At 43.5% G+C, this 16,619-nt stretch overlaps 1 protein-coding gene across 1 annotated transcript in view; it reads right to left on the bottom strand.

Annotated features, from left to right (window-relative positions):
- mtch2 (mitochondrial carrier homolog 2) overlaps positions 1 to 16,619 on the bottom strand; it is a 93,176-nt gene that overhangs the window by 64,975 nt on the left and 11,582 nt on the right. The window contains exon 2 of the mRNA XM_060911150.1: positions 13,933 to 14,017. Coding sequence (XP_060767133.1) covers positions 13,933 to 14,017 — 85 coding nt within the window. The remainder of the gene's footprint in view (positions 1 to 13,932; positions 14,018 to 16,619) is intronic.

Genomic DNA, 16,619 nt, shown 5'->3' on the forward strand with positions numbered 1-16,619 from the left:
CGTCTCAGTAAGATACATATGTGAACCAAATTTCGTTCCTCTACGACAAACTATATGGCAACCAGGAGCCTTCGAAAAAAGGCAAAATTTTCAAGGCGTTAGGGGGCGCTATAGAGGCCCAGAGCCCCGCCCAGATCTGGGGTTTTGGATCTGAGTAGCGTAGGGGATGCCGATAAAATGATCCAAAATATGCGCGTTTTCGTCCACAGGAAGTGCCCCAAAAAAGGCCGAACAGCGACCGCGACTAAGGAATAATAATAATAATAATAATAATAAGAATAATAATAAAAAACCGAACAAGATCAATAGGGCCTTCGCCCTTTCGGGCTCGGGCCCTAATAATCCCTCGAAAGGGCTCAATTATCCCCTGAAGGAGCAGATTTATTCCCACATGGAACTTTTGTAATTGCAAACCAAGCAGATCACTCAAAAGATTCCAACGTTGTCTTCATTGCCTTCGAGTTTTTGCTGAATGGCTGGAATTCTTGGCATAAATATCTGCCAAAAAGCTAAAAAAAAAAATACTTAAAGCTTTCATTGGACCTTTCAGGAGGACCAAACAAAAGCTGAGATAATAAAAAGGTAAATTTTCTTAAAATAAAACACCATTTACTTGATGATAAATCACTAGCCTTGGCAAACTGTGTTTATCTTTTTATCTGCCGATGCTATTAAGTTATAATGAAGTTTCTCATTTTGTTTCTGGTTCTGATTGGTTCCAAAGTTTATCAAGAACAACAAGTAATCAAACTTGATCAAGATAAGTGCTGATTGGCTATGAAGTTTCGCTATTGTTACACTCATTCTCGTGTACCTTTGATAACATGAGATCAACTGTTTGTATCGTGAGATCACGATTCACCATTCTGGCGATTGTAATTACAGGGATGTGATTTGGGGCTGGTGAAATTATCTGAAAATTTTAGCCGGGGGTCTGGGGTTTTCTGACTTAAAAATTGTACTAAAATGGCAAGCAAACACACAAGAAAAAACTTGTGTAAAACTAACTTCGAGTGAAAAAGGTGAAATAATCTGTGATGAAGTTGGCAGAGACTCTGAGTTAAAGTGAGAGGAGGCGGGAGGGGTCAAGCATCACTGCCGCCTCACAGACTCACTTTCCCGGGTTAAACTCCCACCACTCCCCCTCTCTCTAGCTTTTGTTTTGACCGAGTAACCATTGACACTGAGTAACCATTTTGATTTGTAAACTAGAGCCGTAATTTAAACTGCTGTTTCTTCAGACGTAACTAAAACAAACAAATAAAAACCGCCCTTTCTTTTCTCCTCAGGAGGTTTAGCCTCCGATGCTAACCTTTTCACCACAGCTTTCATAGCGTGCGCATGCGCATCCAGGAAGCAACAGATGGCGCGAGGCCCCGTTGCCACAGCAACCTTCGTCACTCCACAAAAACATACCCAACTGTCGCACGTGCAGTGACACCATCACCACTCACAGGTTTAATATGGGGAAAGAAACTGGCCGGGTTGTTTTTTCTTCTTCCCCATGTTTATTTACTCTAAAAACACACACACACACCAAACTGATGATCAGGTGCATCTTTACGCTCGATCACGGAGGCTGCCATCTTTCAACTCTTTGTTTGAAGCGAGCTTACGTACAGCTATCTAACAAGCGCGTTCATTGGTTATTACAGAGCGATGGGCCAATCACGTACCTCGTTTCATCTCAATGACGGAATTACTGAAAGTCGGAACGAATAGGATATGAATGCGGATTTTTGAGCGAAAAATCGGAAATTTTTTTTTTTTTAATTTTGAGGTGAAAAAAGCGGAATTCCGCGAATTCGCGGAAAAATCACATCCCTGTAATTATGCTCAAAAAAACGCATGTCTGATTGTCCAAGATGACTAAAGTACGTGCAAGGATGAGTAAAACTTTAATGGTAATTGTCCAACCGGACAACAAAAGTTAGTGCTGGCAACCTAAGCAACTACTCCGTGATGCAGGTTTGAACTGTCAGTCCAGCAGTAGCATATTTCAATTATTATGCAAAGTGAAATCACACATTGTGACATCTGACTCCTCGTGTCTATAGAAAATCTTGTTTTCCTGGACTGGTTCCTGTATAAAATTAATCCCACCAAGCATCAGAGACATTAACTGTATGCTCACTCTGAGCTAAGAGAACAGGGAATCAGTCTAAAGTAGCTTGTCTCGTTTCACGGGAAATGCATTAAAAAGTTTTATTCATCAACGCAAAAGTACAAAAAAATATTTTGAGGAAATCATTCAAATGTCCTTGTTTTTGGTTATAATTTGTCGAAATATGCATGTTTGAGTGTACTGGAAAAGCTCACCTCAGAGGGGTCCATGTAATGATGTAATTATACCAATTGGCTAAGGGCAACGAGGGTCAAGGACATCATGTGCCAGCAGCGCGGTTGAAGCGGGGAGGTGCCAAACTTGGAACTTTTATACCACGATTGGAGTTAATAATAAATTATATCACTGAAATAATGTTCCTTACCTCTAACCAGTGTGTGTGATTTTTTATTTATATATATATATATATATATATATATATATATATATATATATATATATATAAAAATAAAAAATCTCCTGGCCAATAGAACCGGGCCATTATTCGGGCTAGTGTTTTGTCTTGCCCCAAGTGTCCAGCCATGGGATTAAAGTGAGCCACATGGAATACGAGTTCCCTGCGGCTCTTTGGGATTAACAACTGGGTTACTCCTTCCTTAGTGTCCTGCGTCACTCGGTACAATCTATCTTTAATAATGGCAAAATGGGGAAGGTCGGTGCCGCGCTTGGCTGAAGAGTTTGACCATCGATTACTCTCACTTGGTCAAACGCATACCGCAGAGTCTCGTCTCGCGACTGCCCTAATGGGAAATCCCCAAGGGAATCCCCGAGAGAGGGAGGAGGAGTGGGTTGCTCCTCACTCTGACGCAGAGTTGACGTAGACAGCTCTGTGACAGCTTCTCCCGCCAATGCCACACCGGGATCTTCCCGTGACCTACTAGGGCAGGACCCACTGCTTGTTAAATATTTTTAAATCCTGGCCAATCAGTACCCAAAATCAATGAGTGGGTAAGATGGGGACTAACCGCCGCCTTTATTCTATGCATTTGGCCCCGGAATAGAATATGGACAGACACTAGAGGGTAATGGTGAATATCCCCGTGCGCGCACACAACACTTTCACCGCTTGTGCTCTCCCCAATGCCTTACCTTGCAGCAGGCGTTGGTGAATTGACGTCTGATTGCAGCTGGAATCCACCAAAGTGTGATATGTATCCCCTTGAACACTCACCGGTATGCGATATGCTCCGGCCAGATCGGGGGAGGTTTCTGGTGCGTCAGGGATCCGGATTACAGCACCCACCTCCCTTGCAGAGCTCTGACTTTGGAGATGCTCTGGCTCCCCGCCGCGCCAGCACACCAGCCCAGGCTTTCCCTCTGCACTGGTGTTATGGGTGTCACTCACCTGAGGGGGAGACAACACAGACACAGGAGAGGGAGAGGGGAAGACACCAACGACGGGCCAGCTGGGGAGGAGCCAGCCGCTGCCTCCGTGGCAGGGGAACAGGGTGGAGAGGGGGACAAGAGACAGGAGAGAGAGAGAGAGAGAGAGAGAGAGAGAGAGAGAAGAGAAGCGAGGGGAGACGCCTTGTCTTCCTGCCATTGGAGTCACCTCCAGATGGTCCTCCGCCAGCTCGATGGCTCGTTCCACCGATGCCGGGCAGTGACACTGGACCCATTCCGCTGTTCCTTCCGGAAGTTGAGAGATAAACTGCTCCAGTGCCACCAGATCGATGATCTCGTCGTCGTCACGGTCTTCTGCCCTCAGCCACCGCTGGCAGGCGTCCCGGAGATGCCGGTCGAATGCAAACGGCCAGTCGACCTTTTCCAGTGCCAGCGTCCGGAATCGCTGACAATGTTGTTCCGGGGAGCAGCTGAGCTGCTGCAGAATGGCTTTCCTTAGGTCAACATAGACCAGTCGGCTGTCAGCAGGGAGCTGCTGTGCTGCAAGCTGCGCCTCGCCAGTCAGGAGCAGGAGGAGGCACACCACGCACTCCTCCTGCGGCCACCCCCACGCCTTGGCTGCTTGCTTGAAGAGAGCAAGGAACGCTTCCAGATTGTCCTGCGGTCCCATCTTCATGAGGGTGGCGGCAGCAGTGGCCGACGGCCCTGCGGATGCAAGCAGGTGCCAGAACGCGTGGCAATCTTCTTGCTGGGCCAGCATCAAGGCTTCAAAGCATTGCTGCTGCTCTTTCCAGAGGGTGATCAGCGCTTGATGCTGGTTCTGCTGGGCAGTAGCGAGGGCAAGGATGAGCTCTTCGAATGGGGAGGACTCCATGGGGTGGTTCCCTTCTGTGCACCCGGGTTTTGGCACTACTGTAACAATTCCTGATGTGGGTGGAGCACATAAGCATGGCAGGTGAGAGTTGTTGTTAGCCAAACCACTTTTATTTAGCTTTTCAGCTTGCTTGCTTGCTTTCTCACTCACTCACACATGCGTTGTGGTCGGGGAGAGAGCTCCTTTTCTCTGCTCTCTCTCTCCTTTTATGCTCCATCCCTGTAACACGCGCACACACACATTATTGACAGCAGGTGGAATGACTTAGCCACTTACGGTACCTTCACCGACCCCACCCTCCATTCACAGACTGCTGCTTGGCCATGTCCCCGCTGCCACAGTCTTCTACTGTGAACTAGCTAAGGTGTCAATGCAAAGCTGGCTGCCCAGTGAAATGCTATAAAGGCATTCTAAAAAGCACCCTAAAGAAATGCAACCTCGACCATGACAACTGGGCGAAACTTGCTGCTAACCGTGAAAAGTGGAGAAAGGCTGTGTACAATGGCATTGAACTGTTTGAGAAGCACCACATAGAGGAGGAGCAGGCTGCATGAGAAAGAAGGAAGAATGCAACCACAGCAATCAACAATCATGGCCCTGGAACACTCCATATATGCCCAGAACGCGGAAGACAGTGCACTGTCCAAATTGGACTGCTCTCGCACCTGAGAGTACATTATAACTGCACTTGACTGTTGTATTTATTTATCTATCTTAATGTATAATCATCATCATGGTGCCTTACTCGCTTCGAGTGGCTGCTAAAAAAAAAAAAAAAAAAAAAAAAAAAGACCACAGACTGTACGGGTCGGCAGCAACTCCTCCAGCACCATCACACTAAACACGGGGGCCTCCCAAGGATGTGTGCTAAGCCCCCTCCTCTTCACTTTGCTGACCCACGACTGCACACCAACATCCAGCTCAAATATCTTCATTAAGTTTGCGGATGACACGACTGTGGTGGGTCTCATCAACAACGGCGATGAGACAATCTACAGGAGTGAGGTGAGCCGCTTGGCCATGTGGTGCAAGGACAACAATCTCCGTCTGAACGTGGAGAAGACGAAGGAGATTGTTGTGGACTTCAGGAGAGAGCACACCCAGCATGCTCCACTATCTATCGACGGTGCTGCAGTGGAGAGGGTGAGCAGCACCAAGTTTCTGGGTGTGCACATCTCTGAAGACCTGTCCTGGAACAACAACACCGCATCACTGGCCCAAAAAGCCCAACACCGTCTGTACTTCCTCCGCAAACTGAGGAGAGCAAGAGTCCCGGCCCCCATCATGCACACATTCTACAGAGGCACCATCGAGAACATCCTGACCAGCTGAATCACCGTGTGGCACGGCGCCTGCACCGTGTCCTGCTGCAAGACTCTGCAGCGCATCGTGAGAGCAGCTGAGAAGATCATTGGTGTCTCTCTGCCTTCTCTTATGGATATTTATAACTCCCGCCTCACCTGCAAAGCCATCAGGATTGCAGGTGACCCCACCCACCCATCTCACAGCCTCTTCAGCCTGCTGCCATCGGGGAGGAGACTGGAGTCTCCGGGCCAAAACCAGAAGGCTCAAGAACAGTTTCTTTCACCAGGCGGTCAGGAGGCTCAACTCCCTCCCTGTTCTGCCCCTCCTCCCCTCTGCCCCCTGCCACAGATTCTGCTCGCACACCCCCCTTCAGCATCTGACATGTCATCCTCACAGTTTCCCCCCCAATACACTCTCTCACTCACACACACACACACACACACATACAATAATAATCTCCTTCTCACCCCCGGCAGGGGGGTGGTATCCATGTCATCCTCAAGCTCGTGTCCTCTACCAGAGGCCTGGGAGTTTGAGGGTTCTGCGCAGTATCTTCGATGTTCCTAGGACTGCACTCTTCTGGACTGAGGCTTCAGATGTTCCTGGGATTTGCTGGAGCCACTCTCCCAGTTTGGGGGTTACTGCCCCAAGTGCCCCCACTACCACGGGGACCACGCAACCCTTGACCTTCCACATCCGTTCCAGCTGCTCTTTCAACCCTTGATACTTCTCAAGTTTCTCATGTTCCTTCTTCCTGATGTTGGCGTCAGCTGGGATCGCCACATCTATCACCACCACCACCCTCTTCTGCTCTTTGTCCACCACCACTATGTCCGGTTGGTTAGCCAGGATCTGTTTGTCAGTCTGGAAGCTGAAGTCCCACAGAACCTTGGCCCTGTTGTTCTCAGCCACCTTCTGTGGTATGGCCCATTGGGACTTGGGCACTTCTATTCCATACTGGTTGCAGATGTTCCTGTATACTATCCCAGCCACTTGGTTGTGCCTCTCCATGTACAGTGGTGCTTGAAAGTTTGTGAACCCATTAGAATTTTCTATATTTCTGCATAAATATGACCTAAAACATCAGATTTTCACACAAGTCCTAAAAGTAGATAAAGAGAACCCAGTTAAACAAATGAGACAAAATTATTATACTTGGTCATTTATTTATTGAGGAAAATGATCCAATATTACATATCTGTGAGTGGCAAAAGTATGTGAACCTTTGCTTTCAGTATCTGGTGTGACCCCCTTGTGCAGCAATAACTGCAACTAAACTTTTCCAGTAACTGTTGATCAGTCCTGCACACCGGCTTGGAGGAATTTTAGCCCGTTCCTCCGTACAGAACAGCTTCAACTCTGGGATGTTGGTGGGTTTCCGCACATGAACTGCTCGCTTCAGATCCTTCCACAACATTTCCATTGGATTAAGGTCAGGACTTTGACTTGACCATTCCAAAACATTAACTTTATTCTTCTTTAACCATTCTTTGGTAGAATGACTTGTGTGCTTAGGGCCGTTGTCTTGCTGCATGGCCCACCTTCTCTTGAGATTCAGTTCATGGACAGATGTCCTGACATTTTCTTTTAGAATTCACTGGTATAATTCAGAATTCATTGCTCCATCAATGATGGCAAGCCGTCCTGGCCCAGATGCAGCAAAACAGGCCCAACCCATGATACTACCACCATCATGTTTCACAGATGGGATAAGGTTCTTATGCTGGAATGCAGTGTTTTCCTGTCTCCAAACATAACGCTTCTCATTTCAACCAAAAAAGTTCTATTTTGGTCTCATCCATCCACAAAACATTTTTCCAATAGCCTTCTGGCTTGTCCATGTGATCTTTAGCAAACTGCAGACGAGCAGCAATGTTCTTTTTGGAGAGCAGTGGCTTTCTCCTTGCAAACCTGCCATGCACACCATTGTTGTTCAGTGTTCTCCTGATGGTGGACTCATGAACAATAATATTAGCCAATGTGAGAGAGGCCTTCAGTTGCTTAGAAGTTACCCTGGGGTCCTTTGTGACCTTGCCAACTATTACATGCCTTGCCCTTGGAGTGATCTTTGTTGGTCGACCACTCCTGGGGAGGGTAACAATGGTCTTGAATTTCCTCCATTTGTACACAATCTGTCTGACTGTGGATTGGTGTAGTCCAAACTCTTTAGAGATAGTTTTGTAACCTGTTCCAGCCTGATGTGCATCAACAACGCTTTTCCTGAGGTCCTCAGAAATCTCTTTTGTTTGTGCCATGATACACTTCCACAAACGTGTTGTGAAGATCAGACTTTGATAGATCCCTGTTCTTTAAATAAAACAGGGTGCCCACTCACACCTGATTGTCATCCCATTGATTGAAAACACCTGACTCTAATTTCACCTTCAAATTAACTGCTAATCCTAGAGGTTCACATACTTTTGCCACTCACAGATATGTAATATTGGATCATTTTCCTCAATAAATGACCAAGTATAATATTTGTGTCTCATTTGTTTAACTGGGTTCTCTTTATCTACTTTTAGGACTTGTGTGAAAATCTGATGTTTTAGCTCATATATATATATATATATATTATATGCAGAAATATAGAAAATTCTAAAGGGTTCACAAACTTTCAAGCACCACTGTACGCTGATCCAGCTAGCATCTTACACCCTGCTACTATGTGCTGGACTGTTTCAGGGGCTTCTTTGCACAGTCTGCATCTTGGGTCTGATCTACTCTGGTAGATCCTGGCCTCTATGGCTCTTGTGCTTATGGCCTGTTCTTGTGCTGCCATGATTAGTGCCTCTGTGCTGTCTGTCAGTCCTGCATTATCCAGCCACTGGTAGGATTTCTTGATATCAGCCACTTCCTCTACCTGACGGTGGTACATGCCATGTAGGGGTTTGTCTCTCCAGGTTGTCTGTTCCTCCTCCTCCTCCTCCGCACTCTCATCAGGGTTCTGCTGCCTGAGACATTCACTTAGCAGTTCATCCTTTGGGGCCATCTTTCTGATGTATTCTCGGATTTTCGATGTTTCATCCTGGACCGTGGTCTTGATGCTCACTAGCCCTCGGCCTCCCTCTTTCCGCTTAGTGTATAGTCTCAGGGTGCTGGACTTGGGGTGGAACCCTCCATGCATGGTGAGGAGCTTTCTAGTCTTGATATCTGTGGCTTCTATCTCCTCCTTTGGCCAGTTTATGATACCAGCAGGGTATCTGATGACTGGTAGTGCGTACATGTTGATGGCTCGGACCTTGTTTTTACCATTCAGCTGACTTTTCAGGACCTGCCTTACTCTCTGGAGGTATTTGGCTGTGGTTGAGTTCCTTGTGGCCTCTTCATGGTCTCCATTAGCCTGTGGGATGCCAAGGTACTTGTAGCTGTCTTGGATATCACCTATGTTGCCCTCTGGTAGGTCAATCCCCTCAGTTCGGATCATCTTGCCTCTCCTTGAGACCATCCGGCCACACTTGTCCAATCCGAATGACATCCCTATATCATCGCTGTAGATCCGGGTGGTGTGGATCAGCGAGTCTATTTCTCGCTCGTTCCTGGCATACAGCTTGATGTCATTCATGTAGTGCAGGTGGCTGATTGTTGCCCCACTACGGAATCGGTACCCGTAGCCGCTCTTCGTGATGATCTGACTGAGGGGGTTCAGGCCTATGCAGAACAGCAGTGATGGCGCATCTCCTTGGTATATGCCGCACTTGATGTTGACTTGGGCAATGGGTTTTGAGTTGGCCTCTAGGGTTGTCTTCCACATTTCCATTGAGTTCTGGATGAAGGTCCTTAGGTTCCTGTTGATCTTATACAGTTCCAGACATTCCAGTATCCATGTGTGTGGCATTGAGTTGTAGGCTTTCTTGTAGTCAATCCAGGCAGTGCACAGGTTGGTCTGTCTCTTCTTACAATCTCAGGCAACTGTTCTATCGACCAGTAGCTGGTGCTTGGCTCCTCTGGTGTTACTGCCAATTCCTTTCTGTGCCTCGCTCATGTATTGAGCCACATGCTTACTCATTTTTGCCGCAATGATGCCTGACAGGGCCTTCCATGTTGTGCAGAGACAGGTAATTGGCCGGTAGTTGGATGGGATGAGTCCCTTCTGGGGGTCCTTCATGATTAGGACTGTCCTGCCTTGGGTTAGCCATTCTGGGTGGGTTCCATCCTTCAGCAGCTGGTTCATCTGTGCTGCTAGGCGTTCATGGAGTGCAGTTAGCTTCTTCAGCCAGTACGTATGGATCATATCGGGGCCTGGTGCTGTCCAGCTCTTCATCTTTGACACACTTTCTTGGACGTCTGCCATTGAGATGGTTACTGGTTCTTGTTCTGGGAGGTTGCTGTGGTCAGCTCTTAGGTCCACTAACCATTGGGCATCGGTGTTGTGTGATGCCTTTCTTTCCCATATGTCTTTCCAGTATTTTTCCACCTCAGCTCTTGGTGGGTCTGACCGGTTGTTGTTCCCCTGCCACTGAGAGTACACCTTGGCTGGTTCAGTGGAGAACAGCTTGTTTATTCTCCTGGCCTCTCCCTCCTTGGTGTATCTCTTCAACCGGGTGGCCAGAGCTGTTAGTCGCTGTTTGGCAGTTTCGAGTGCCTCTGGTATGGAGAGTGAGTTGTACTTCCTGGGTGCCCCTTTATTCACCATGTTCCCTTTCTGTAGTTCAGCTAGCTGGCTAACTTCTCTCCGTGCTGCCTTTATCTTGGCCTCTAATCATCTCTTCCATGGTGGATACTGTTTGTTATGTCCCAAGCCCACCTTGTGTCCAAGCATCTCCATGATTACTGTTGCTGTACTGTGCATCAGCTTGTTGGTCTCAGTGATGGTTCTTGTGGAGATTGTCTTCAGAGCAGCATTCACATCTACTAGTAGATCTTCTGAAGGTACTTGGCAACTCAGCTTCGGTATTCGTCGGGGGCTCCAGGTTTCCAGTTGGGTCACGATCTTCCTTCTCAGGTCAGCAGCTCTTGTGTTGAGGCTGTTAGCGCTTGGTACCCAGTCTCTGGTTGTGGGGATGATGATGACATCTCCCCGCTGACCTGTCTTCCTGGCTCCCCCTTGCCGTAGCATCATTGTTGCATTTCATTAATCTCTAGTTGTGATAGTAGATTTCGATTACGAACACTGGGCTAATAGTTTCAAGGCTAATAATGTTTGTTAGCCTTGAAGTATCCATTTGCTGCATGTATCCCCTCTCTCTGGGATTGCTTGTATAGTAGCATTCCAGCAATTCTGTATTTTCTGTCCTCGTCCATCGATGTCTTGTTCCAGTAGCCCATTTCTCATCAGTTTGCCCTGGTTCCCTAGCAACTGACGCAGACCTTGTTGATCCGGGCGACGTCTGAGCTGGTATGACTCTATCAGTTATGTCTTCACTCATTCCTGAGGTAGGCTGATATATCATAAGGGGTTTTGCCTAAGGACCCTTACTGGATGATGTTTTGCCCTGACCGGGATTTGAACCCCGATTTCCTGCGTCATAGTCAGTGAGCGTTACCACTGTACTATCCAGCTGATTATTGGTGATTACTGATCCAGATTTTGGCGGCACGGTGGTGTAGTGGTTAGCGCTGTTGCCTCACAGCAAGAAGGTCCGGGTTCGAGCCCCATGGCCGGCGAAGGCCTTTCTGTGTGGAGTTTGCATGTTCTCCCCGTGTCCGCGTGGGTTTCCCCCACAGTCTAAAGACATGCAGGTTAGGTTAACTGGTGACTCTAAATTGACCGTAGGTGTGAATGTGAATGGTTGTCTGTGTGTCAGCCCTGTGATGACCTGGCGACTTGTCCAGGGTGTACCCCGCCTTTCGCCCGTAGTCAGCTGGGATAGGCTCCAGCTCACCTGCGACCCTGTAGAACAGGATAAAGCGGCTAGAGATAATGAGATGAAACTGGTCTCTCATTTGGGACACTATGGTCAAAAAATAAATTTTCTAATTTTACTATTTTTTTTGTCTTTACTTAACACTCTGTTTCTTTTGTCATGTTTAATAAGAATAAAAGAAAGCATCTTGCTTTATCTGACCTCCACTGTGGAAAATTTTAACGATGTTCTGAAGTTCACTTACGTAACATGGAAACATGTATGCATTTAAAAACCCTCTTTAATAACCAAGGAATATCTTTTTCTGTACATGCATTTGTGTTTCTTTAAATGCAATTATTGGACAGAAAAACAAACATTTTTAAATTTTACTCCTTAGTTTCAAATGTTCATCAGTTATCATACATTTTATTAAACTTTACTTTGTTGTGCCTGCAGGATGTCATGTAGATACACCCCTTATTTTGTACTAAATTATCAATTAGCATAATAGTAATACACAGACAAAAGTTTGAAACTTGTCACACAATAGCCCATTGACGTATTCAATTACTTGCTTTTTCATCACTGACGTAACATGGAAACGTTTCTTTACTAGTTTCTTTTTACAGTGACGACATCATTACTTACATCACATCTGAACAAGTTGCAGATTTACACTGCATTAAAATGTAATCATTCTCAACTTAAAAGTTAAATTATATTTTGATTACAATTCAAATGTTTTTGTAAAATTGATTTACATATAAAATAACTACATCATGAATTAAAGCCCCTCCTTCACAGATGAGTGAAAATATTGAATAAATTTCCTCTTTTTGATTGCTTGGGTTAAAAATGGCAAGTTATGACGACGATTATTCACTTAAATATGAATAATGAGATACATTTTGGGTATTTGATATGGCGAAATAGGACAGTTTTGCTTACAAAATGACTGAAATATAAGCAGTATCAGCAATACTGTTAAAAATGACCCTTTCAACAACGCATACCGTTAAAACGATCCATTTTCTCATCCTGATCAATTACATACAACAGGGATGAGTGTGGGTCCTGATGAAAAAAAAAAAAAGCAGAAAATCTGTAAAGTGTCCTGAGGGTGCCGAAGGAATAAGGGGGTTCTGGGGGACACCCCCAGGGAAATTTTTCAAAATGATACCTTACACACCCTATTTCCTGCAATCTGAGCAGTAGTTAATTAAAACACTTGATGCCTATTTTCATACTTATTGAAATAAAACCCCTATTATACAGAATATGTATCAAAATCAATATGTGTATTGCATTAATTCAAAATAATATCTACATTTTATGGGGACTGGTTATTACTCATCGTCAACACTTGTTTTTCTAAAAAAATGTCCATTAAAAATTCAGTTATTTACAGTTCCATTAATAATTCAAATTCATATATTCAATATATTGAATTAAATAAAAACCATTCATATCTTATGGAGACTGACCTTTTCCTAATGTCCATTTCTTTTTCCAAAAAAGTCCCGACACAGAACAGTTTAAAAAAAAAAAAAAAAAAAAAACTACAAAAGCAAGAAAACCTTTGTGTAAAGACTCCCCGACATCAGCTTTTGGGAACAATGTTGTGAAAGCCAAAGCATTTACTCTCAAAGGGCTTTGACTTGAACTGTGGGCTAGATCTTATTCCCACCCCTCTATCTCTCAACAACCCCAAGGACATGTAGTTACACAGGTATCTGCACTCTATCATTTATACAGTGATGCTTATTATTGTTAAAACAATCAAGTGTTATTTGTGAAATAACATCTTGCTCTAGACTTTCAAACAATATTGTAAGATTTTATTTAAATTTTATCCAATAGTGGATGGTACAATAATTACAAACGCTAACAAAAAATTATTTTTCATTTAGAAAATAAGTGAAAATTAAGGCATAAGAATATCAAGAGATTTTATACATCAGTACAGTGGAAAGTTCTCATTAAAAGAATATTATTGGCTCAGCTGACCATCCATGTGTTAATAAGTTTAACTCACTATATCGAAGTAAATTCATTGATCTTCAAGAAATTAAAGATTCAAGACTCAAGATTCAAGATTATTGTTAATACGTCCATATACAAGTGTACATCGCATTGAAATACCATTTCCCTCAGGCTCCCCATGGTGCATTTATAAATTAGAAGACTATAAAACAAGGTTTTTAAATAACCATCTATAGCTATCTAAGTGACCTCCAGCTCTCTAAATATCTAGCTATCCGCAAGTACAATAAATGACAAGAATGACAAGACAAAAACAGGTGCAACATGGCATTGTGCATGTGTATGCAAATGTTCCTTTTAGTTAAAAAAAAAAAAATGCAAGAGACTGCAGTTCAGTCTGAATAGTTCAAGTTTTACCAGGACATTACAGCAAGACAAGACAGGTGCAAAGTAAGCATTGTGTGTGTCCAAATGGGCAGTGTAATATGAATTATTGTAATTTATGATTTTACCATAAGCAAAGAGTCCAGGAAGCTGATACACCTGCCTGCCAAACAAATTCCTGCCAAGAGTGGGTGGAAGAGGTTCATGTCCCACCTGAAATGCAAGGAAACATTCATAAAACATGATACTGATGAAACATACCAAGTTATAAATTTATTATATCGTAAATTGCATAAGTTTTAGGCATTTTAATTGGTCTTAGATATTTATACTGCATTCATGAGCTAGGCTTAGGACTAGCTTCATTGGCAGATTTTTGCAGACCACTCAGCAGATGCACCAACAATCTGCTGCTTCTTTCCAAACTTTATTTTCTGCGAGATTTATACACATTAGTGAGAGGCTGTATTTGGATAAGATAAAACCATGGTTATATGGTTTTCTTCCATTTCTGTGCATCACACAGTAAATGGGAATTAGTATAACTCCACAGGTGATTATAGAAAATCGTGCGCTGACTGGTCGAGAAATTCGGACTATTTCTAGATAAATCACCTCAAGTGACTCAGCAAAATGGCTGCCAATCGCTTTGTCACCGTAAATGAGGAAGAATTAAAAGTTATGAAAAAGATGGTGCTTTTAGGAACAGCATTTAAGATGCTACAAAGTTTGGTCTAAAACTATTCAAAGATAAGGTGGAGTTGTGATTTATCTATTTCAAAACAAAAGTATTTTACGTGAGTCAGCGTAGATAAGTGACTAGCCTGCACTACGCCTTTATTACATTTGTATACTGCTTTTGAAGTTTGAACAAACTTCAAAAGTGGCATGCAAATGTAATAAAGGCGTAGTGGAGGCTTGTCACTTAAGAATAAAAAATTTATTTCAAAATGCATTTTTAATACTTTCTTTAAAACTAATAAATACTGTGTATTTATACTAAAACAATTATCCGCCTCAGTGAATATCGGCGAGTAATAAACTCAACTTCGCCTTGGTTATTATTCACTGATTCACTTCCCTTTTGGCGAATAATTGTTAATTAATTGCAGATAGGAATAAAGTTTTGAGTGGAGGAACTGAAGACATGTCGGACCACACGCGTCTTTCATGTATCAGCAATCACGGGCTAGTTTTGTCATCTGACAGCACTTTCATTTTGTCACTCGCTGTTTGTTGTTTTTTTTTGTTTTGTTTTTTTAAACTGCCACCATTAAGCATCAACAGCTTTTGGTAGTTTTTGGCACCATGAACACTGATGTTCCTAAAAATAGGTATGTGACCCCCCCCCCAAAAAAAAGAACTTTATGTGCATCATAAACGGATCACTGAAAAGGGCTTTAAAATTTTTCAATTCTGTTCAAGTTCTCTCTCTGTGACAACTATGAACAGTTATGCCACTTTGAGTCTTAAAAAATTGGGCTAATTTTGCTCAACAACTTCTACATAAAGAACAAAGGAAAACGATTAGTGAAAGTGGGACCGTTTTCCAAGAAAAGATACCATTCTAAATATTTTAAATTAAATCTTTTGACATAGCTCAATAAAATACAAAGGATACTTCCAGGTAAATACATGAAAATGATGCCAACTAATTTATGAATTAATCACTAAATTGGTAGTTAAAACTACTTTCAGTGAACCATTTCAATGGCAAAATGCAGCGATTTCTGCAACTTCAACCCAGATATCTAATTTGTATGAATTTGGCAAATTCGTTCACATTTCTACAACCATTTACCCACACACAAAAAAAAAAACAAAAAAAAAAAAACGAGGCAGTGGAGGATTTTGTGGACAATAAAGGTGTACTCTGGGTAGTCCTGAAGTACAGCTTCAAAATGAAACCCAAGTGCAAGCGCGCATGATCCAAGCCCGATCAGCAGCAGTGAACAAGGTGAGGAGTGCTTGGAGGACCTGATTTTTACAAACCTACTAATAAAACAGACAATGCATTTATTTTATCTATTCAGGACCATTTTATCTCAAGCACCTTCAGAAACATTTTTTTTTCGTGCAACACATTTTGCTATGCAAATGACAGTGACAATTTAATAAAGATGCAAATTACTTTGTGTCATCATCTAGCTACTTGTAGCAACTTTTTAAGCCATGCAATATACAGCATCTACTTTCTCCTGAAAAGAGGACAAACATGCACTAATAGTATACAGGGCTCCCGCTGGCGCTCGTCATAATCCACCAGTGACGAAGAGAAAATTACTAGCCGTCAACACAGTGACAACTGCATTTATTATAATGTCATTTTTCTAGAAATCCCTCCACAAATTCCTCCTTTTGCCACAATCCAATCGCAGTGAAAAGACGGTGGGAAGCCAGAGTGTAAACAATGAGCATGTGCTTGTGACCAATAAAAATCGACTACACATAACGGCCAAATAAGCACCAAACTTTTGACCAATCACAGTGCATCTTAATCGGCCTGGTGTGGTGGTGTAATTATCTCTGCGTTAAGTTTTTTGGGCAGGCTTCTTTAAGTACTTAAAGTGCATATCACGGGTAAATTCAGGAGAAAGATCAATGTAATTCTATTTTATATTAAACTTTGGTCAAATACGTCACATTTTGTGTAATTTTTTTACCTTGCGCAACACCAGAAAAATCAGTTGAAAAATCAAGCCATTTGAGGCGAATTCCTCCGCCTCTGAAAAAACTTGGCATTTGGATTTCCTGGCAAACATTGATTTTCATGACGTCACATGAGGGACGCCTCCCTCTGAATCCTACGTCAGCG

The sequence above is a fragment of the Neoarius graeffei genome, chromosome 27, assembly GCF_027579695.1.
Source record: "Neoarius graeffei isolate fNeoGra1 chromosome 27, fNeoGra1.pri, whole genome shotgun sequence".
NCBI lineage: Eukaryota > Metazoa > Chordata > Actinopteri > Siluriformes > Ariidae > Neoarius > Neoarius graeffei.